We start from the raw sequence: 22639 nt of genomic DNA on the forward strand, positions 1-22639 counted from the left end.
ATAAGTGGACAGTCAGACTCCAGACCTCTTGGCTAAGATCAAATGTAGTATAGGTGTCACCTGACATTAAATTACTTTTTGAAATTCAGTTAGCTTAAGCAAGTCAGCTAAGACAGCTCTCTCCTCTCCCCCACCCCTAAGCAAGTGATTCCCTGCCTGAGGATAGTATTTTTAGGAACTGCTAAGATGTGCACAGAGAAAGAGGAAGGTGTTTTGAGTCAAAACAAGAAGTTATATGCACAGAGTCAGCCTGAATAGGGTATCTTGCTGGTTGAGCAATGCAATCTCACTTGGCTTATTTTTACCTTCCTTTTATTTTTCAGACCATGGTGAGTTCCTGAGTGGAAAAAGTAATGGGCACATTTAAATATGACCTGTGTGTCACTCCTGGAACTAAAGGCCCAAGCCCAGAGCTTTCTGCTAACTGTCTAGGAAAAGAAAGCATTTTCAGGGCTAGACCTCATGGTTTCACAGGAATCCTACACACCACCAGCAAAGGCGCCAGGCTAGTAACAGTGGATGCGTCTCCCTGTAGCAACATTTAAAAGGTGCCACTCTGCCAGGGATTAGAGTACATATGCCTTCCAGATGCATCCTCATCTGGCAGCACAGCCTGGCTACTGAGTGTCACAACCATCTTAACAGGCCCAGGCCCTCTGCAAGCTGCACTGTACAAAACTGCATCTGCAAAAATCCTTTGTTTGCAAGTCAAGTGCTCCTGACAGCTTTCCTTTTTTCTGTCTTCCACACTGTGAAATGGGAAACTTTCAAGGATGTCAGATGACATAATTGATTTTTATGCCAAGTATTTGGGAGTTCTTATATGTGATTTGCTATTATGTGCAAGGTCTTATTGTTCAGTTTTTGAACATTTGTATGGGATTAAAAGTTTGGGGGTGGAGGGGGGAGGGTTCCAGGCATTGGCCTCTGCAGCCATCAGCTAGTTTGTGCTGAATTGTCAGAGATGCCTCCTCATAGCAGAAGTGGTAAGTCTGTGAAAACCCATTAAGAAAACCAAAATCATCATTTTTGCTTTGTTTGCATTAGCAGGAAGCATCTTCTAATTGTCCCTTAAAACTCTTCAGCCCCCAAGAACTGTGTCAGCACTCAGCGGGTAGCCAGTAACGGTTTGTCAGCACTGGGTTCAGCTGCAACTGAGATGAGCACTGCTGCTCCTCACTGTACTGCACCCTGTGAGCTTGCCTGGGTGGGGGCTGCAACCCCACAGCACATCTGTCATCATCTGTGACAGCTAAGACTGTGTGGTTCCCTGGGTTTCTGCTCTTTTTATACATTGCACTCTTTGAGGTATTCTTTGAGCCATTCGAGTCTGCCAGTGGACCAAAGGCCCACTGGTGTCTCTTTAAGTCTCTCCACTGGACTTCCAGTCAACTGAAGCCTTTACTCAAAGATACCACCTCTCTTTCAAAAACTCTGCAGCAGGATACTGGTGTTTTCTAACTTCTTGGTTATTTTACAATAGAGATTTTTCCATATACAGCACTAAAACCGCATCCAGTCCATCAGGATGGGAAATACCCTTTCATACCCTTTCCAGCTGCCACAAATAAAGGATGAATTCTTGCTCCTCATACAGCTCCCTAAACTCTGCTGCTTCAGTGCCAGGACTGTCAAAGCCCTACCAGCTATACAGGCAGAAAGGTTTTGAACTACAGTTCAAAACCAGTGGTTCTGGCATTAAGTGACAGTACGCAGAGCCACACATATGTCTTGCCATAAAGACTTGCCACAACAGGATGGAGTCAGTACAGGAGTCCTGGGTGGGGCAATGTTGACCCATATGAGCAGCTAACTTCTCACCTATGAGATTGAGAAAGAGGCTGTAGACTCAAGTCATCTTTGTCTTCCACTCCTCCTTTTCTCAGTGCTATGTTGTCATCAGTGAACTATGTGGCAGTGCAAACTTCCTTCCTAGTGACAGGAGACACACAACTAACTTCATCCGAGTTAGCTCATGAAACTTTCACTCTTCTGATTCCTTAGGTGCCTCTGAGCATTGGTCCCTGCAAAGAATATTACAAATATTACTAAGCTATTTTTCTTCTAAACACTAGAAGGGCAGTGGGAGCCAATGTACTTTCTGGAGACTTGGCTTCCAAAAAAAAGAAAAATTACTTTTGTTTGCAGCATGCCAACCTGACAGCATAGACAGAAACAACAGCTACTTCACATGCATCATTTCTAGTCTATAAAAACACAACTATTACTGAACTGAGCAGGAAATAGGGTGGCAAAATATGTTAGAGTTATGTTTGTCTGAAGCACAGATCCTTGATTCTCTAAGTGTCTTACAAAAAGATTCTTGCCATGGCAGGTTCTAATCTTTTGTAGGAAAAATGAAGTCACAGAATCATGGAATAATTCAAGCTGGATGGTACCTTGGAAGGTCTCTAGTCCAACCTTCTGCTCAAAGCATGGTCAGCTCTGCACCTAGACTTGGTTGCTCAGGGCTATAGTCCATTGGGGCTTGAAAATCTCCATGGGTAGAGACAGCAAAACCTCTATGGGCAACCTGCTCCAATGCTTGACTGTCCTCACGGTGAGTTATTTTTTCTAAATCCAGCTGGAACCTCTCATTTCTCAATTTATGCCTGTTGTCTCTTGTCCTCCCATTGTGTACCACGGTGAAGGTCCTGGCCCTGTCTTCCAGCCAAGCTCCTTACAGGTATTGGAAAGCTGCTGTTATGCGTCCGTTAATGCTGCTGGCCTCCCTCACTGCCAGGGCATGCTGCAGGCTCATGCTGAGCTGCTGAGGCCCCTCTGGGCCTTTTCCACAGAGCTGCTCCCCAGCCAGGCAGTCCCCAGCCTGCATCATTGCACTGAGTTATTCCTTCCCAAGTGCAGGGATTTGCATTTGTCCTTGCTGAATTTCATCAACGCAGTTTTCCTCTCCATCCCACTGTTTTCAAGTGAAAAGGAACGTAACATCCAAAAACTGCAGTGTTTGACTTGCAAAAATCAGAACACATTCTGGAGTTGTTTCCCACCCACCAAAGAAGAGACCAGAGTTCCTCCCAGGAGATATAATCTGACCAGGGAGACCAGCCTGTGGATGAGAATGGGAATGTGACACACACTGTGCCCACAAGGCACTGTAATAGCCCTTGAGCTAGCCCAGTTTTACCATTCTCTGAAAACTCAAAGGTTTCTCAAATACAAAAATATACTCTAGGAAGTTACCATTTACTCATGAGAAATGCGTGCACACACACTCGAGTACACCCTTCTTACATTTATCTGATGAGTAGTATTTGGTTTTCTGAAAAGTGAGGTCAAGTATTTTCTGGGTTTGGTTAGGGTTTTGGGGTTTTGAGGGGTGGTGAGCTACCTTTGCCTCCTTTTTTTCATTATCGAAACATTTTTTCCTGTTTCAAAATCACACTGACACTTACATAAATCTTTTCCCAGCTGGATTACAGTTTGAGTAACTAATACAATCTGAATTCAGATTTTCTCAGCAGGCTTGTACCTATACTTCATGTTCCACTTACAAATAGAATGAGCAAGAGACACATTTAGCCAAACTGCTTACAGAGAGATATAACGATATTGGTATCTTTTTCAGAGTCATTGCTAATCCCACTCATTCAAATATCGCATCACAGTCCCCAAATCGTAGCATTTATGTTTCCTTGTTTTTAAGCAACACGGCAGCTTTGAATTTTTTTTGTTGACCTCCTGGAGGTTTAATTTGTACAACAAACTTTCAGGATTGTGAAAACAGCCGATCAGAGCATCACACTGGGCTTGGAAATTGCTCAGTGGTGAAAACTGTAATTTTCAAAACTAGTATCAGAGGGAGTCGCTATCCAGCTATTTCCTTTGGATTTAGGATTTTCTGGGAGTGGCTCTCAAGTCATGCGTCAGTCTTATCTGAAGTTTCAAGGTTATATTTCATAGAGAAGCTCTTTACAAATGCACTGGTTATTAGTTAAGTTCTGTCATTTCCACTTTGCCTCAATCACTTTGCAAGGTGCCATACTGCCATCTTGCAGGTAATATAAAACCATTGCCCTGGCAGGACACTGTGTTGTCAAAAAAGGGACAAGTCCCATCTATGCAAGTCCTGCTAACTGTTAAAGAACATAGAGTTTTTCAAAGAAAAACCCAGTTGCTGGCTTTATTCAGGTCAAATTCTAATTCAAGAGGCTGCCCTATCTCTACCCGTATTTGCTTTTGCAATTCCTAGCTGATAACATCTTTATTCTGCAGTAATTGCTCAAAGTATTGTGCTATGTTTTGCCAAAGGCCATTTACATATTGCTTCTGAAATGGCCGCATTTTAGTATTGAATGAAATATTTTCTGTATTAAGGACTTACCCAGCCCTGCTCAAAGGATTCACTGTTTGCACTTCAATTTATTAAGCTCTAAGGCATCTGGAACTCCAATGAAAACCTGTGACTTCTAAATTTAGTATTCAGAGATTCAAATCTAGTAATTGAAGCTAAAATTAAGAACAATTTAGAACTATTAAAAGATAGCTTCTGAAACTTGTTACAGACATACAGCTTCTGCTGACTTCATGCCATTGCTAATAATAAGTTCCTAATTCACTTGGTAATTACTGTAAGAGTTTGGTTTTAAACACAGACACACCTAGGCCTCAGAGCTTGGGTTTTGCAGAGTTAGTGTTAATACATTGGTTTCAATGTTGAAAAAAAAAAATCCACCAACTGCTCTTGTGTACTTTTGTTTGTTATGTTAATTTTCAAGGCACAAATACCAACAGTTATACCCTATTTACCATTCTTCTCCCTGCAGAAAATACTGCAAAATGTCTCCTACTGGACACAGGAAAATGGTTTGCTTGTGAAAAAGAAGTCTGAGGTTTGTATTTACCAAATTTCCACCTGTGATCCTCTGATCAGCAGGAAGCAGGATGCTAACTTTATATCACTGAAGACAGAGTTTTAGTGGATGGGATAGAGAATGCAAGCAAGGACGCTAGGAACAGCTTTCTCACTAAACAGGGAGATTATCCACTTACCAACTTCAGTTGTAACGGGAACAGTCTTTTTTCCACCCCATCCAGGTTTTAAGTTTCTGGTAAGTTGTAGGTACTTGTCAGTGCTCCGTATTCAATTCCAGCCTGACCGTCCAGATGCAAACCATTGGGTCTGAAACAGAGCTGCACGCCAGGATATGCAGGTGAGTGCCAGAAGCTGCAGCTCCCTCAAGAAGTTTGCAATTAGGCCACAAATGCTACTTTTTTACATTAAAATTAAAACCAGCAGCACCATGACACAAAGAAACATGTACCAAGATTTGCAGGGCGTGCTGAAGGGCATTGATGAAGCTAATAAAGCAGAACAGTAGATGGCTCCACACCCCTGCTGATAAGAGAGTTCACTCAAGTGACAGGGATGTGCTGCTAGTTCTATGTGCAATTTCTTTTGCCTGCAATTTTACCAAAACAGCTCCTTATATGCAAGAACTACTTGAAGCCCTAAGCCAAAACTTCAACTATTTTTCAGGGCTCCAAGCAGCTAGGAACAGACTAGAAGGCAATTGTTTCTCTAAGAGGCAGCTGGAGCAGGCTCTTGTATCACCTTTGTCCGCAGGCCTTTGACAGCCCCTTTGCACTGGGCAGTCGCTGAGCAACATAGACCCTAGCACAGCCATAGCTGGAGCATATGGAAATGAAGAGCATTCCCACTGGAAAGGCCTCAAATAGTATTTCCAAAGGCCAAAAACACTCAGGGGTGGGGAATCGGGTAAAAATATACAGGAATTGGTTCTTCAGCATTTCCTAGGGACATGTTGCTGAACCTCATGGTGCAGAGGACCTTCACCAACACATGTTCTTTGCCCAAGAGGAAAGGTGTCTGAGGAGGGTCAAAGGTGCATTTGTCTGTTTTGCACCACAGTACTATTAGAGTTGACAAAAAACCTCTCTAGGACTTGATCTCATTGGCTTCCTAGCCCATTTCCAGTCACACTTTTCTTAATTTTAGCCCTTGTTCCCCTTGGAGTCCCAACTCAGGAAATGGGTATCCTCATACTGCAGTCAGCTGATTTTTCTAAGGAAATCCTCATTTGAATCATTAAGGATCATCATGACTTGGCCCCTTGTTTGCTTCCTTCTTCTTGGTCCCTTCACCAGGTCCTCCTCTCCACAGCCTCCTGGTAGCTCAGGGTTCAGGAGGCCACAGTGCAAGTGAAGGACAAAATACAGGCTACCATAAAAACGGTACTGAAAGCACAGGCCAAAATTTACAAGTTGAGAAAGATTCAAAAAAAGCAACCGTCGACAATGCCATACACCTTTTGATACAAAGCTAACGGCTTCTGGAGCCAAGTATTTCCAGCGTTACCATAACCTCTCACTACCTCTGTAACCACCCTTGCTCATGCCAGCACCCTCTGCCCTAATCTCGTTCCATTTCTTCTGCCCATCCTTAGTGTCACTACTCTCTTTGCATTTCCACCAGGTGGTGCCATCAAACTCTATTTGACTTAAAAGTCATTCCTTGCTGAGCAGGACATCAGGCCTTAGCGAGCCAAACAATCAGTCACTGATGAACAAGTACACAGTTGATGAACAAGTATGAGTACAAAATTTAATTGCTACATCCTGAAAACATCAACCCCCAGCAGTTGCCACAAAGTAGACAGAAAGCATTTATGCCAGAATGCTATTATCCTTTTGTATCTAAATTCATTACCATATACATTAAACAAACTGGCCTGCAGAGACTCTGCTATTCACTGCTGCCTTTCCTTTTTTTCCTTTGGGGTGACCAGACTCAAAAAGGGGCATCATGGTGACAGTTAGGTCATGGTTGTGAATCCTCAACAAAAAAATCACATCTCAGGTGTCAACTGCTCCTCAGAGTGGAAAAAGTGCAAATTTATCATCTTCCTGTACAAACAGTTTGGGAACATTTGATACATCACTGAATGATGCAAAGAAAGCTCCTTGTAGTGTCAGTTCACACTTAAGAATACAACTCATGTTTTTTGCATCAGTGATTTTTATTTTAAGTAAAATTCAGCATAAACAAAGACTGTCTCTCTCATGCTTAAGATTTAAAGTTTCAGTTCTTTTTTATGAGGACTTCTGAATATAGCAGCTTTGCAAGCATAGCATGTGGAAAGAAAGCAAATTAGGCTGAGAAAAATGGTGGCCAGTACCACTTCACAAAATTGCCAGTGGACACAAATGGCAGAATAGATAGGACTGGACTACTTAAAGAAAAAGAAAGAAAGAAAAAAGATATAAGGAATTGCAACTTAACATTGCTATCACTCAAGAAAATAGCCACGACCATTTTAGGTGAAAATCTTACGCTTGCCAGCACAAACAGCCATCTTAGTCACAGGGAATTTGGACGTTCAAGAAGTCTGCAGGGGACTTATGAATGCACTGGGAAAACCGTGTAGATGGTGGTTGTCTCTACAAATAGGAAATTAATTCACTTCCTTTTTTAGTTCTCTCATCCGATTGCTACAGTTTTAGTAATGCACAGTAAGTTTGACATAAATTGAAAACTACCAGGAACATAACTATACAGTGAATAGGGGGTACAAACATTTTGCTAACAAATAAGGATTGGCACTACAGTGGTGCAAAATGAGTGATTCAAATTCAGCTGAATTGCAAGAGAACTGCATGAGGCCTGATCACGCAAGAATGGGTTGGCCATCTGATGGAGGGAACTGTTTGTTGAGTAAGTAAACATCTGTGTGACTATGACTTTGGCTGTCTGGACCGTGCACTTGTCAAAATACTGATTTTTGCAGTACTTCTCTTCCCTCAGTTAATGCCTCTCTCCAGCGACAGCCTCTCCTGGACAAGGTCTACTCTAATAAACGCCTCTGAATCATCTACCGCCAGCCAATGCTGATATCGCAGGGAACAGATCGTGCACTGGCATGTCAACGGCAAGTATCTCACAGCAACATGTCTAGCTAGCAGACTAGACAAGCATACCTCTCCAATCATTCCTTTGGACAGCCTTTTGTGCATCCAGTGAAATGGCAAGTTAATGATAAGGCTCTCCATAACAAGGGGGAGTGGCTGACATCTTCTCTTGGTGAGAAGCATGGTTTTCTTGGTTTAGGTTGTTCTGCTTTTTGTTTTTATTAAGTTTCTTTCTTGCCTCCGCTTGCCCATATAGAAAGTTAGTCTCTTCCCAGTTAGGCTAATCAGTTTTGGTCCATTTCTCTGCAGTGTCGTGACGCTCTGTTCATCTGGTCAATGCTACATACCTGATACCAGCAAGTCAATAGGTAAGACCTCTTATTTTTTCTCCTCTTCCCCTGCCAACCTGTTAGTTTTACAGCAACATCCTCCACATCTCGTTGAGATTGCTTCCACCTTTCCTTTTAATGTCACCATCTCATGCCATAGGGTTAATGGCAAAACATCCCTTTTGATAATCTCTGCCAGGTTCTTCTCTGACTAGGAACTGAAATATTACACCTTGCCACATTAGAAGGGGACTTCAGAGCTCCCCCATTATGGACTACAGTTATACTTGGTCTTTTCACTCTTCCTTCTCTACAAGCCATTGAAGACCCTTCACTCACAATACCTTTCATCCATTTTCATCCATTTCCATTCTCTCATTTGCTCAGAGATTTCTTTCTTTTTTCAGGCTTTTCTTCTTTTCCTCAGTTTTCCTTACAGGCTCTCCCAGGGACTCTTTTCATTGGCAAGCCATCAGAAGGTGCTTCAGGGTTCATTTTTATCCTTTTGATTTTCATGAACTGGCAGATATGTTCTCTGAAGTTCATACATCCTAAGCTTTCATTGTTTCTAGCCGTAGTCTCTCTTCTCTTTTTGCGGCTGAAGATTCCTCTTTCTGAAGACACGTTCTTGCTCACAGTCTTCTTACAAAGAGGGCACCTCTCATTTGCTGATGCGACATGAAATGCATTGATATGGCAGGCTTCTGCAATGCCACTGCTGCTTTGCAAGCCATTATGGGCTAGCCACTCCTCCCTCCTACCACAGCTGCTCTGCACAAGGAGCCTTTCCCACCCTTCTCCTACAGCGGCAGTAGCCCAGCTCTCCTCCCAAGGCAGCAAGCAGATACAGCAAGATGCATTCAGTTGCTGAGAGCTGCTGAAAGAAGCGTTCATGATTTGAGAGTCTTTCCTCCAAGGAAGGACTCTGGGAAAGGAAATATGCCAGATGGGCCCTTTCTTCATGTCATACAAATCATGCTAACCTGGCATTCATAATGCTGCTGGCTTGGTCTCCGGTAACATTCTGATTGAAAAATCAGAAGGATATCTGAAGAGTGGCATATAAGTTAAGGACAGATCAACAGACCTCTGAAGGTTGCTGGTGGTGGGAAATCATCCCTGAACCAAGAACAGTTCTTACAGGATAAAAGAGGGATCATATCTGGATTCAGTTCTATTCACTACTTCATCTGGAAATCAACAAAAATCATCACTGACAGAATTCAAAGGAGCCAACCAGGTTGGTGGAGTAGAAAATAATCAGTAGGACAAGACAGACATGCGAATGCTTGGCGATTTATTGAGGTCAAAGTGTTACCATCAAACCTAAGGCAGGGCGATACCTACAGAGCAGGACGTGTTTCTTCCTGAGAAGCAGATGCTTGAAGCAGTGCTGTATGCCATTGTGGGTGAAAAACTGAACTCATGCCCCAAGTGCAACAACACGTCAAAGAACGGATTAATGAGGCCCTTACACGGGCAAAAGAGCAGCAAGAGGAACAGCTTCTAATTTCTATGAACGGAACTGATGAAACTGGCACCACAGCGTTACCTAATCATCTGATGTCCACATCTTCAAAGGACTGTAAGTAAATTGAAGATCATCTGAACGAACATGATCTGCAGAACAATAACCTGCACTGAGGGAACGTCACCCAGTTTAAAAAATCTCCATCTGTGCAGCTTATGGAAGATGACTGAGAAGCTACTTCCCATACAAATATTTTCTTCTGGAGAAACATGAAACCAGTGGATCTCACATCTCATGTTGTCTTCACATCAAGTCCAGATGCTTTTCTGGAAGAAACACTTCAGCCAAACATAAGTTAATGTGCATAGTAACAATGTCAGAGGCACATAGGATAGCAATGAATAGCATAACCAAATGAAAATCCATACTTGTGTTCAGAAAAATCAGAAGAGGTCAGCCTAGAAGATATACCATCTCTTCTGGACTGAAAATCTGTTACTCTTTTTCTCCCCTTCCAACCACCTGCTATAGCTTTTTTGTTTTTATTTCTCATTACGACACTTCAGCTGCTTCTGATACTAAGCAAGCAGACTCCTCTGTCGAAAAATAGCTTTTACTTCCAGCCAGCTGGCCTTTCAGGGACATAAATGACAGCCAGCTCTCTATTTTCTCTTCTTTGCCAGCTGCAAGCACAGCTGTCCTGCAATGAGGACTCAAAACCATCCCATTTGAATAGCACACACCCTCAGTGCTCTTCCATAAGTAACCCCCTCCCCCCCTCCTCCCAAGATCCAAAAAGAGAAAAACAGGGCAAATTCTTAGAAATTCTTAGAAAGCGTTGAGCTTCCTACCCTCCTCCTGCCATACTGCTCTTTATTTGTTATTTTGCAGTGTGACCACTAACACAGTTTTTGAGTTAGATCAGCGGTAGGGAGTAGCTTTGCTGTATATAAAACCTGCAACAGGGGACATCCTTCACCAAGCAAAGACGCAGTGTGAACTAACATACCTTCATTTGTTTTCTTTGCAAGATAAGCAGGGGTTAGGAATGTCAAAGAAGAATGAATGAAAAGAGACTTCCCTACACTAAATCCTTATAGCTCTTTTCTTCTACAATTACATAGAGCAACTTGCAAAATTATTTGCTTCATCTAAACGAACTAGAACACACCTCTGACAAATCAAGTGCTTTTCTCCTCTCTGCTCGTTAGAAATGGTCCTTTACATTTTATTTTTCTGAGAGCCTCTTGCAATCGATAAGGAAGAACAAAGTTTCTAGTGAATGAAAGCTACCTAAAGAAAGACATCTGCTTTTGATGATTACTGGGTAAGATGAAGGGCTGTTGTTGTTGTTGTTGTTGTTGTTGTTTTTTAAAAAAAAACTCAGTAATCAGGCTTTCAGTGGAAACTTTGTACCATTGTACAGATTGTAAGATGCACTTAATATTTTTTCTGAGTTTAAAGGAGTATCTCGGGTAAGCATTGAGGAGAAAAGCACTTGTGATACAATCTGTAAGGAGGTACAAAGTTTCCGTTGAGAGACAAAGCTACCTAGAACATCTGCGCTCTGCAACTCTTGCGTATCACTGCCTTGGCAGTGCCTCATTGACTGAGCTACCTGGTGAGAAGCAAGCGATTCTTCACCATCAGAACAAAGAAGCTTCTTTGCATCAAGTGAGACGAAAGGGGGGAAAAAGGTAACATTTATGAAATGCAGTTGCAGAAACAGTTGTGCATCATATATGCTCGTCATGTGTGTGACTGCAAAGCATTATGTGCTTTTTCATTCACCTTTGTTGCTCAGATAACTTTTAAAGAGGTTTTCAAAACTTCTGCATAATCAACAGTGGGTGTACGTGTGTTGTATGTGTGCGTGTCTATGTGTGCGTTCAGCTTAAAATATTTAAGTAGGATAGCCATTCTGAATCGAGGTTAGATTCAGATATTTACACGTAGTTATTGTAGAGCTGCCATCTCTAAACCATTAGTGTAGAATAGTTTTGTCCCTATATGGTCTCAGTGGTTTGTAATTCAGATTAAATTCCTCTCTGTGTGTAATGGAACAGACCTGTAGGTTGGAAAGGTGTTATGCCTGTGACTATACACAGTAAGAATCAGGTTAATGATAGCCAATGTTTACTGTTATGTAGCAGCAATATACAGTGGAAAGACAAATAAAGCAATGATACTCATTTTTCCTCTGCTTTCCCCATTCATAAAAATAAAAATAAAATGGGAAGGACATTAACTCACACTCGCAAAAATTCTATTATGTTAGGTTAAAGAATGGCACTTGCTCTGACGTGAAGAACAAATACACAAGCGATATATTTGCATTGTAACTACTATATGATCTGGGTAACCTCAAACTAACATCAGTTAAAACTCTGTATCTGTCTATTAGAGAACAGCATATATATGAAAATGCCAAATTCTGATTATTCATACAGCCGCTGAAGACAGCACTTACTGAAAACTGATGTCACCCTTCAGTTAGCATAATTTCATTAGAAGGAAGAGACAGATGCCTTTTTATTACTGTCTCCTTTCAGTGATGTTTGCCTGACTGGAAAGATGGGTGAAACCCTTAACCACTATGAATAGTGGTTTTGCTTTTTACTTTATTCCACACATGATTTACCCCTCTCTGATTTAATATATATCGTCTGTGTCTTTCACTCCTATTTGCTTCTCCTTCTACAGCTTGAACAGAGTTCTTGACCTGTCACATGTGCACAGTGTTGCAATGACTGAGCGCATGCATGTTAAGAATTGTATTTTTGCAAGTGTGCATATGCATCCCATAATGCTTAAATATAATTTGAGAACCTGTAATGAAAAGTGCATTAGAACTGCAAGGCAGTCATTGCTAGTTACATTCTTTTCAACCTGATACAAGCTTGTGGAGTAACCACAAAAGTCTATATGAACTGAAAGTCACTGACGTTTTTATATTCTTTCATTCTCAGGAACTGGGGGAAAAATGAGTTCCTCAAGTACAGAGCCCTTTAAAGGCGAAATCTCAACTTCATATGACTATTACGATAATTACAACGATGCTCCAAAACCATGCAGTAAAGAAAGCGTCAAGAGGTTTGCAGCCTCTTTTCTACCTGTTCTGTATACCCTCGTATTCCTGGTTGGGCTGATGGGAAACACTCTGGTCATTGTGGTCCTGTTCAAATATAAGAGACTGAAGAGCATGACTGACGTGTACCTACTAAACCTCGCCATCTCAGATTTGCTCTTTGTTTTCTCCCTGCCGTTCTGGTCTTATTTCACAGTAGACCAATGGGTTTTTGGAACGCCCTGGTGTAAAGTCATTTCATGGATCTATCTGGTTGGGTTTTACAGCAGCATATTTTTTATTATGCTTATGAGCATAGATAGATACTTGGCAATTGTTCGTGCAGTGTTCTCCTTGAAAGCAAGAACTGCCTTCTACGGCCTGATTACTAGCCTTATTGTCTGGTTAGTAGCTCTTTCAGCCTCAATTCCTGAACTTATATTTAGAGAATCTTTTAATGAACAAAATTATACTACCTGCAAGCCAAGATATCCAGGCAATTTCACAACATGGAAACTCTTTTCCACTTTGGAAATCAACATTTTAGGGCTCCTCATCCCTTTTATAATTATGGCATTTTGCTACTCCGTAATCGTTAAAACATTAGTTCACTGTAGAAATGAGAAAAAGAATAAGGCTGTGAGGATGATCTTTGCTGTCATGATTGTGTTTTTCATCTTTTGGACCCCTTACAACATTGTGATTTTCTTACAATTACTGGAAATTACAGGAGTCATTAGAGACTGTCAAGTGAGCAGATATCTGGACTATGCTTTCCAGATCACAGAAATCCTAGGCCTTTTTCACTGTTGCCTCAATCCAGTCATCTATTTCTTCATGGGGGAAAAATTCAAGAAATATTTAAAGATGCTCTTTAAGGATTGGCCATTACCCGGAGATATTTGCAAATGGTGTGGCGTTCACATCACTTACCATACTGAATCTACCACTTCTTTCCACACACAGTCTACTGGGGACCAAGATGCTCTGTAACGTGCTTCAAATCGACTGCTGAACTCACCAGAAAGCAAACTGATAAAAGCTGAAACTTTAAAAAGCTAAGCAAATGAACAAGCATTTTATGATAAGTTAGTGCCTATAACAACTTACTTTAGCTTTGATTTCTGCCTCTAGATTTTCTGAGTAGAATGACAGAAGGTGCCCTAGATGTGAAACCTAGGAGATGGGCATGCAATTTTTACCTGCTACAATTACCAGTCACTGCTCAGATGTAATAGCAGCCTCAACTTGCTGCAAAGCACTGTGCTGTGCTTCTTATTTTTCACCAGTTGGCCTGCATGGAGGGGCAGAGGAGAGTGAGCTTTTTGTCATCAGCAAGTGCATCTGGAAAATATCTTGGTTTATTCATGAAGAATACCATTTTTTTTCTTAATTCTGCAATTGATCTGCGCTGAACTTGTTCAAACTGTTAGTAAGCTGTTGCTATACCCACCACTGTTAAATGTTTATCTCAGGGAGAGGATACACCCTCTGTTGTTAGGAAAAAGGACACAAAGCATACTTTTTAGGTGCACAAAGACTCAAAGCCAATGCATTGCATTGTTTTAATAATATAGGTATGTTTTCTCTTAGGTATCCAAGTTGCCATATGTACCTATGTGTAGGTATATATGCAAGTGTTTTGAATGACCTCATTGCTGTAATTCGGGACAACCGTTCTGTATTTTAATTAACAATGTTTAAAATGTTCTTGAATAAAGATGTTTTTAAAACTGACTTTCCAGCTTGTGTGAATAAATTTGAAGTATCTTGGTTATATATTTTAAGTGGATGTTCTTTATTTGAAACACCTAGACTCTTCACTGAAGACATACCCCACAAAACAAAACTAAAACCAGAGATTGTGTAGGAAAGGCCTGTCAATTAGAAACCAGACAAAGAGCAGGAGTATTTCACAACAAAGCAAAAGGCCAAGAGTGATGCCCCAGTAGTGTCTCACACGTCTACATGAAGTTAATCAGAAGTCTGGAACAGAAAGGGAACTCACACAGCAATGTTTAGATCAGCCAAAAGGGAATTCTGGCAGAAATATAAACAGTTAGTAAAAAATTATTAATGTGGTAGCAGACAAAGTAGAAATTGAAAAACTTACATTGGAAGATATTTTTGGTGTGTCTTTTTTTGCTGGACCACAACCACTCAGTAGGAAGACTTTGATCATTGTTAGACAGCCAATAACAAAGTCCCTGCTCAGGATTAAGGGATGGCTATAAATAGCAGACAAGATGTTCAAAGGCATAACAAAAGGGCTGGAGAAGAAACATAAAAATACTATAATGCTATTGTTCTGATCACCCTAAGAAAAAAGCATAAGTGGAAGCTTGCCTTCACATGACCTCTCGCATGATACAACAGACAGTTTGAAAATAAAGAGCAGCATGCTTAAATACTCATACGCACACATATCTGTCACAATTAATTTTGGGAATTTTAGTAGTTCACTGATGTTGACATCTTCAAGCAAGGATCCGACATTGATACAGATAATGAGAAAAGCTCTGGAAGACGTTACTTGCATTAAGAAAACGGCCTTCCTCCCAAAAAAAAAGAATGTTAATTCTTATCATTCAACGCTTTACAAGCCACTGAATAAATCAGTTAGAAAGAAACAGCCACAAGGGGTGAGTTAACTCATCAGTTACCTATTTTGAAAAGGAAGGGCAAGGCCAACTGCAAGTGTCAGGTGCTGGAAAGTGTCGCAGATGTCACTGAGCCTGACAACATGGCCCTCCCAAGCCAGCACGGCATTTCTTCTCATAGATGCGACACTGATGGAGCAGGCACCGTGATTTACTAAGCTATTCATCCTTTAAGTGCTTGGAAGCAACAAAGCACTCTGCAGTTATTTTCTCTTGGTCACCCACTGCGATACCTCTAGTCAGGAAGAACAAACAGGCCCTTTTGAAAGAACTGGAACTGGTGAAAGACCTTGCTTATTGCCTGGGAAAGTGCTGACGGTGCTGGTGTGATTGGGACTAGCATAAATGATGGTCAGCAAGCAAAAAGCAAGCTGTAGGCTATTCATAACTCCTTGGTAAGAAAGGTTTGGAGCTAAGAGTGGCCCTAAGGAATGGCACCAAGGCACTCAGCAGCTCAGAGGCTGGTCTGGCTCCGGGCATGCACCCTGCAGTGGGGGAGGACGCTGAATCCACTCATGTGTGGAATTAACGGGCCGCACCCAGCCGGCAGTGCAACATTGCTTTAAACGGAGTCAGCAAAAAGCTCCTTTTCCTCACAAAGCTAACAGACACTTCCAGTCGCCACTCCGTTCACACCCTGTGCATATGTGCGCTTGGTGTAGAGCACCCGATGCAGCCAGAGATCTCCTCTGAGCCCATGTTATTCTGATTTCTCTGCCCAGTGAACGTCTCCCAGTCCACCCAGTAATACTCACAGCTCTTCAACACACGTGCGGGGCGAGCAACTGAGCTGAAAGTTGTGCTCAGGGCAGGTTTGCTCCATCTGGTGCAAGGGGGAGCTCGCCATTCAGTGATGGGCTCAGGAATCCATGTTCTGGGACGGGGGCTCACCAAGCCTGGATGATTTTCTCCTTTCTGTCACCCTGCACAAACCCCTCCTCCTCCAAACACCGACCTAGAGTGGACAACGTCACTCCTCTTTTGAAAGAGCGCTTTGAAATCTGCTGATGAAAAAGGACAAGGTAAGAGCATATTATTAAAGATAGACAAAAATAACGCAGGGATTTTCAAAATGTCACTTGACCAAAGGTGCCATTTTAGCTGAACAAGAGTTTCCAAGTAATGAATGACTATACATATAGACCTATTGTACCATGAAAGAGGATAGACAGACACTTGAGTAGCAAAGTTGAGTCATTCCTAAACCCACATTTTTACATCAGGGTTCCACAGAAGGCCAGTCTGTCCTCCATTCAGGTGCTCTAAACCATCACAGAAAGGTAGGTGGGGTGGAAAATCAGCTCAGTGATGCCAAAAATAAATAATAATGAAAAAGTGAAAAAAAAAGTTCATTGGTTTGTTTTCACACAGTGCTTAGGTCACTGCAGTCCCTCCCTCAGCAAGAGGCTGAATTAGACACCTATCTTCTTCTCCAGACTGTAGCTTCATCCCTTTTGACCACGCAGAGGAGGCACCATGGCAGCCAGCCTGTCCCCAGTCCACTCCTCTCAAGTTGAGAGCCAGCCCTGGAAAGAGTGAGGAATCGCTATTCTCCTTTCTACACTATTACTACTTGCCACTACCGCAGCAACAGGTCTAAACATCTGGCCTGATGGAGGCTGCAATTCAACGGGCACTGCAGTGCTTCTGTATTGCCAGGAAGCTTCTAGTCTTAAACCGCTGGCAGGAACCCACGTTCATACTTTTTCCTCTAGGAACTTTTTCCTGTTTTGTCCAGCATCTCTTTCTTAACATTGCCAGATACCAGCTCATCAGCTCCCAACTCTTACACAAATAGCTCCATTTGACTTGATTTACTGCTAGAACGCAAAGGCCATTCAGTAACGTCGGTCAAAATGATCACTAAAACGGTGCTTAAAGAAATGCCTTTGGAGAGCATTTCACTACAGCAGGCACAAAAGAAACTTTTAAGTAGGAGACTGAAAATGAATGCTCAGTATAACTGTGGTGAGATTTCTACATTCACATAGCTGATAAAAGCATTCAAAGGCAGTATAGCACTGGTCATAACTGCAGTAATCTTACCCTAACACAGCAATGATGTACCAGGTGCTATGGGCAGTAATGGAAAAGCCACTCCTAAAGGAGCAGGCACCGTCAATCAGACACCAAATCAGATGCTTCTGGGATGATTTTCTTTTTCAGTCATTCAACAGCAAGCTCCATCAGAAAGACAAACAAAACCCTATCTTACAGGCCAGACAGTGACTCAAAGATAGCTTGCACAGAAATGAGGCTCAGAAGTGGAAAAGCCTCTTCTTGCCTGTTCCAGACCAGGAAAACCCAAAGTCCCCTGCCAACCCCTTGACCAAGTTCTGGCACACTACAGAAGAACGCTGCTGTTTTCTTTCCCTTAACATATCTCTTCACACATCCCCTGTGTGCACTGCTCAAAGCAAGATCGCTCATAGGCCATGATCAAGGTCACTGAGCAAAGGCTTTTCTTTTCATTTATCTCTGATCCTCCTTTGAACTCTCAGAAATAATAACATGCATGTGATCTCTCTGCTGAAAAGAGTAATGCCTTCTCATGCATCACTGGCCCTATGACCTTTTTTTTAAGAGTCACCATTTTATAGCTAGGAGACCTGAGGCATAGAGCAAGAGCTCAGACGTTATGAAACTGCGTTTTTGAGAGAAATTCAGAGCCCTTCCAGTTCTCCTGGTGAAAGGTTCACATTTCAACCTGGAGATGGGGACTCCAGATCTGAGCCACCCATACTGTGCCCTTTCCGGTAGCTAAATCTTGAGATGTGCCAGCCAGGAAAGTCCCAGTCTGCATCCAGATTCTGCAGGTAGGGCCACATCACTAACGTGAAGTGTATCTGGCAATAAACGCATGAAGGTGCCTAGCTAATGCCATCTTCCAATCAAAGCTGCTCTTCACTGATGCAGCGGGTATTGTCCCTCTTCAAACATCGGACAGTAAGGATTCTTGTCTAGAGATGACTGAAAGAGAAAGTGTTTCATCCTCTGTGTAAGCACAACCTAAATATACGACTGATTAAGGTATCATACTCCTTTTGGTGGTTTTTTTTCAAGGCATCTTGAAAGGATTTCTGAATTTTAGTTTCTTGCTCCTGAGTAACAGCATGCATTCAGTATATATAGTTCAATAACAGCACATTGCAAGCTTTTTATGATGCTGCAAAATAAAAATTTCCAAAGCACTGGCATTTAAATTCCAATAAAGTGTTTGTTTCCTTGCTTTTACTTTCAATGACTACAGCAAGTAGTCAAGAATCTGATACGTTTCTACAGGTATGAAACCCTCATGAAAGGTACTCTCAGTGCTACTAGCAGTCCATAAGACAGCAAGGACTGAACAAAGGTTGACTTTACCAGATCTGCTCTTTTGCAAACAGCTGAACTGGACGTGGACAGCAATACCAGTTGCACCTATCTTTATGAAAGCGTATGTGTCTCTTTTGCATGCAGACCTGGCACTCCTCAAACTATCTCCACAGAAATACTGTGGTTTGGGACAGGTAGGTTGAGGAGAAGGTTCCTCCCCTACTTTTAACCAGTCTCAGTCACACGTACATAGAAAGAGCAGTACCAGCTAGTAGTAACACAAAACTACCTTAATCAAAGTGAAGAAAGACCACAATAGATCTCTGTACTTGCTCATAACTGATAAACTGAAATTTGATCATAAGTAAGACCATGACCGCAGCCTGAGTGACTAGTGTTTTCCACTACCAAAGCATGTGTGAAAGGAGTAAAGAGCATGTAGAGAAGAGAGAGAGCGAGAGAGAGAACAGCTTTTTGATTATGCACTTCAATTCCTTGTTGCTTTTTTATGAGCACCAGGAATGGCAACAAAATAAGACTGCTGGACTGGAAGGACCAACAACGTTGTCTGCTGGCACTGCAGCATCGCTGCCGAGAAGCTGCAGAACAAAGGCCTGCCCTTGCTATCAACAAATCTTGTTTGCGCTTCTAGAAGAGTGAAATTAGTAGCACAAGGCAAGCGGACACAAGGCAACGCTGCAGACGAGAGGCTGAAGAGTTTACAAAGGGAAAGAAAAAGGAAGCATGGACGTAGAGGCTAGCTGTCCTCTCCTCAGTTCTGCTTCACCGACCTACCCTTACATAACGCAGGTCAGTACTCGCTTCTTTTCATCAGAAAAACTAGGGAACCACCAAAATCCCCCCAGGGAAAACAGGCTCCCATCTTGCCTTCCTCTTGCTTTTCACATGAATGCTTACACCACAAGCCTCCTCTCCCACAGGCACCCGCAGTTAAGGGTAAATCCATTCACTTCCTCGCCAGCCTAAGCTCATGTTACCTGCAAGCAGAGTTCACGCAAACGGGATGTCAATGTTGTGACTGTACTAATAGAACACTTTGCTTTACAAAAAGCAGTTTCATGACAATATGAACGCTGGAAAGAGTGGATTTTTGATGATAGCTGCATGAGCTAATGATCAACACCTTTTAATCTGATGCTATCATTTGGATTTTGTTTCAGCTTCTGATTGAGGCTATTTTATAGCAAGCACAGTCTATTTTTCAATGTTACTCAAACCAAATGTTTCATTATTACCGCTCTGAATTCTTATTCAAATTTCATTCTCATGAGGGGAAATAATTTCAAAGTTCCTTGTGGAACCAAAATTTGTGGAAAGAACTAGTGGATTTGTCTTGTTTAACAGACTTATTTGTTAACAGCTGCAATGGAATAAAGCTATAGCATAGCTCAATCAGCAGCTTGTTCCATATACCCATAGGAACACCCCAAAATTAAGAAAAAAACCTAGCATTAAGAAAAAAATTTCAGTAAAGTGACGGATGCTACAGTAGAAGACTACCAGAGAGTAAAGGAAGGGTTTTTTGTTGTGTATACTTTTTTTTTTTTAATTTTACCAAATGCTGCCAACTTTGTTCAAGAGAATTTGCCTAACAAATGAACTTTTCTTGCTTCTACACTGTAAAAAACTACACTGATTTATAGACGCCATAAAAATTAGACTGTGTGTGTGAAATTAAAACAATCAAGCCTCAAATTAGCAACTATGAAAGGTCAGTCATTAAGGGACAATTATTTGACAATTTATCTCACTGTCTTAGAAAGCAAGGTAAGAGGTGTTTCAGCACTAGATATCTGACATGCTGTAGAATTTTTCATTGCATGATTTTTTTTTTTTTAATTCCAGGAAAGGGTTTGTACAGATTGATGGCAACTACAGATTATGGCTACATCATAAACAAGAAAAAAAAAGTTTTATTGTAAGGTAATTCACAGCAGAAAGCTCAATCATACAATATGACTGAATGTGGTCTGCATTTTCAAGAAGGAACATGTCAATATCTATGCCCAGTTCCTTAACTGTCATGCCAATATATACTGCTGGGTATGTGCAGATTTTCTGGTTCCTGGAAAAAAGTAAGGAGACCTCTAGAAATGACAACTATTGGTACAGAAGTAGTTGTGGAAAAGCTGACACTCCCTCATAGTGGAGCAAATTGGTAGCTAGTACCAATGTTTATTTCAGTTAGTGGCACCTCCTAACAAAATCTGTCATATTTTCCAGACATGAGGCCACCAGATCCCACAAAGTCACTGCTCTGCAGAGGGAAAACCAACCCAAAACAAAATACAATCAGAAATCAGTGAGATTCTTCAAGGCAAAAGCCACATCTCCGTAATCAGTAGATGACACAAACTAGATTTGTTTATTCCAGCAAGAGCAGCAGTTGTGTCCCCACAACACGAGAGCTTGTACACACCTATCAGTCGGACGTGCCTTTCTGAGAGGGACTCTGCTCTGAAAGAAAGAGCGTTTCTCCATGTTGTGATAGCAAATGTGCGCAGTCCCATGCAGGCAGACCCTGAGGCACCAGGGCAGAACACCGCTGTGCCCTCCTTTGTAAAACATGGCATTTTGCTGTTGGAAAGTACTACATCACAGCCAAGTATTTGTTATTATAGAGACAGAAACCTATGTATTCATTGCTAGACATCTTGTCTCATCTCAGGATGTCAAGAACCATACTCACTCTTGCTCATAGCCCAAGAAATTTCATCTCCTGTTAGTTGTCTCCAAAGATGAAAACAACTTCATCATGGATTATTCTAAAACAGCTGGGGAGGGTTGAGCAATTTCTTCCCAACATTTCTCAGTCAATAGGTGATTGCTGTCCTTACTAATGAAGGTTTTCACACAAAATATTCACTCCTATTAAATTTGCTTGCATGCTTTACTTCACATTTCGACATTTATAATCAGTAGGGGGTTTCACCAATTTGCATAAACACACTAAAACAGGTAGCAGGAAAAACCTAAGTACTTCATAAGAACAGGAACATTATTTCCAAGTCAAACCAGTATCAAATTTTCACTATCAAAAGCCATCAAGGCTGACAATGAGTAAGTCCCCAAACCAAAATACACCGTGGAGCAAGCAACCGAGGTTGTTAAAAGATAGCTGATACTTTTATATCATCTTGACTGCTGTACACCATTAGGGTTTGGTTTTTTGGTTTTTTTGCAGACTGAGTCATGGCAACAGAGCAGCTCACAGCTGAATCGACAATCAAAGCTGAGTCTCTTCCACTGAAGAGAGGCTAAAAGCACTGAAATTCCAACTCAACTTAGTAAGAAAAAATAGACTTCACCTGAAAGTTGCAGGGGCTGAAACTTAGAAAGAGATGATCTGCTATGCTCACCTTCGAAAGACAATACACAGCTAAGTGGACCTTTGTCCAACTCAGTACCATTACTCCTATGTAAAAAATACACTTTTAATAAAGGTGAAACAGAAAATAAAGACAAACAACAAAAAAGTGACCTCTCTGAGCTCTTTGTGTTTTCTTTATGTATTTTTCAAATCATGACTGAAGCACAAGAAGTATTCCCACACTGCCGCGCTCATGCTGCAGACCCCTGACCAGCTCATCAAACAGAGGAAGGGGAAATGGTCTGGTTCCCTGAACGTTCTTTCACCCAACTAGCAAGACAAGTACAGCAGCATGGCTGTATTTCTGAAGAAGACACTTGCTCACTAGAAACTTGAATGACACCAAATCTGACATCATCTAGCCTTATTATTTCGTGAACAATTGAAAACATGTGATGTATTTCAAGAATAGTCAGAAAAAGCATTGTTCCTACAATGTCAGGCTCATTTTTCTTAAGATTTGGATATATTTTCCCCACTTTGTACATCTTGCCTGGGGAGCTTAACCTTCATACCAGA

The 22639-nt window shown here is 41.6% G+C and overlaps 1 protein-coding gene and 1 long non-coding RNA gene across 6 annotated transcripts in view; one reads left to right on the forward strand and one right to left on the reverse strand.

Moving 5' to 3' along the window:
- The window catches only part of LOC138066353 (uncharacterized), a 30702-nt gene extending 13481 nt beyond the window's left edge, over positions 1–17221 (reverse strand). The window contains exons 1-2 of the long non-coding RNA XR_011139741.1: positions 16170–17221; positions 5011–5151 (exon numbers count right to left, since the gene is read on the reverse strand). This is a non-coding gene — a long non-coding RNA (uncharacterized lncRNA). The remainder of the gene's footprint in view (positions 1–5010; positions 5152–16169) is intronic.
- On the forward strand, positions 7075–14491 carry CCR4 (C-C motif chemokine receptor 4). Of its 5 annotated transcripts, XM_068935705.1 has the most exons (4): positions 7075–7693; positions 7784–7907; positions 8197–8255; positions 12657–14491. In XM_068935705.1, the coding sequence occupies exons 2-4, from the start codon at positions 7864–7866 to the stop codon at positions 13745–13747; spliced, it is 1194 nt and encodes a 397-aa protein (XP_068791806.1). In that variant the 5' UTR covers positions 7075–7693; positions 7784–7863; the 3' UTR covers positions 13748–14491. The 5 variants fall into 5 exon arrangements, with proteins under 5 accessions (XP_068791806.1, XP_068791805.1, XP_068791807.1 ...); XM_068935704.1 differs by having other exon boundaries at positions 7075–7907; XM_068935706.1 differs by lacking the exons at positions 7075–7693; positions 7784–7907 and adding an exon at positions 11145–11384 and having other exon boundaries at positions 7940–8255.
- Positions 17222–22639: the final 5418 nt, after the last annotated feature.

Source organism: Struthio camelus, chromosome 2, assembly GCF_040807025.1.
Source record: "Struthio camelus isolate bStrCam1 chromosome 2, bStrCam1.hap1, whole genome shotgun sequence".
Classification (NCBI taxonomy): Eukaryota; Metazoa; Chordata; class Aves; order Struthioniformes; family Struthionidae; genus Struthio; species Struthio camelus.

Excerpts from the sequence above, each read along its gene's own strand:
- CCR4 (XM_068935704.1), top strand. The coding sequence starts at position 7,864 with ATGCTGATATCGCAGGGAACAGATCGTGCACTGGCATGTCAACG. Across the intron at positions 7,908-8,196 it reads CGTGCACTGGCATGTCAACG|TGTCGTGACGCTCTGTTCAT; the intron begins GCAAGTATCTCA and ends ATTTCTCTGCAG. Across the intron at positions 8,256-12,656 it reads TGATACCAGCAAGTCAATAG|GAACTGGGGGAAAAATGAGT; the intron begins GTAAGACCTCTT and ends TTTCATTCTCAG.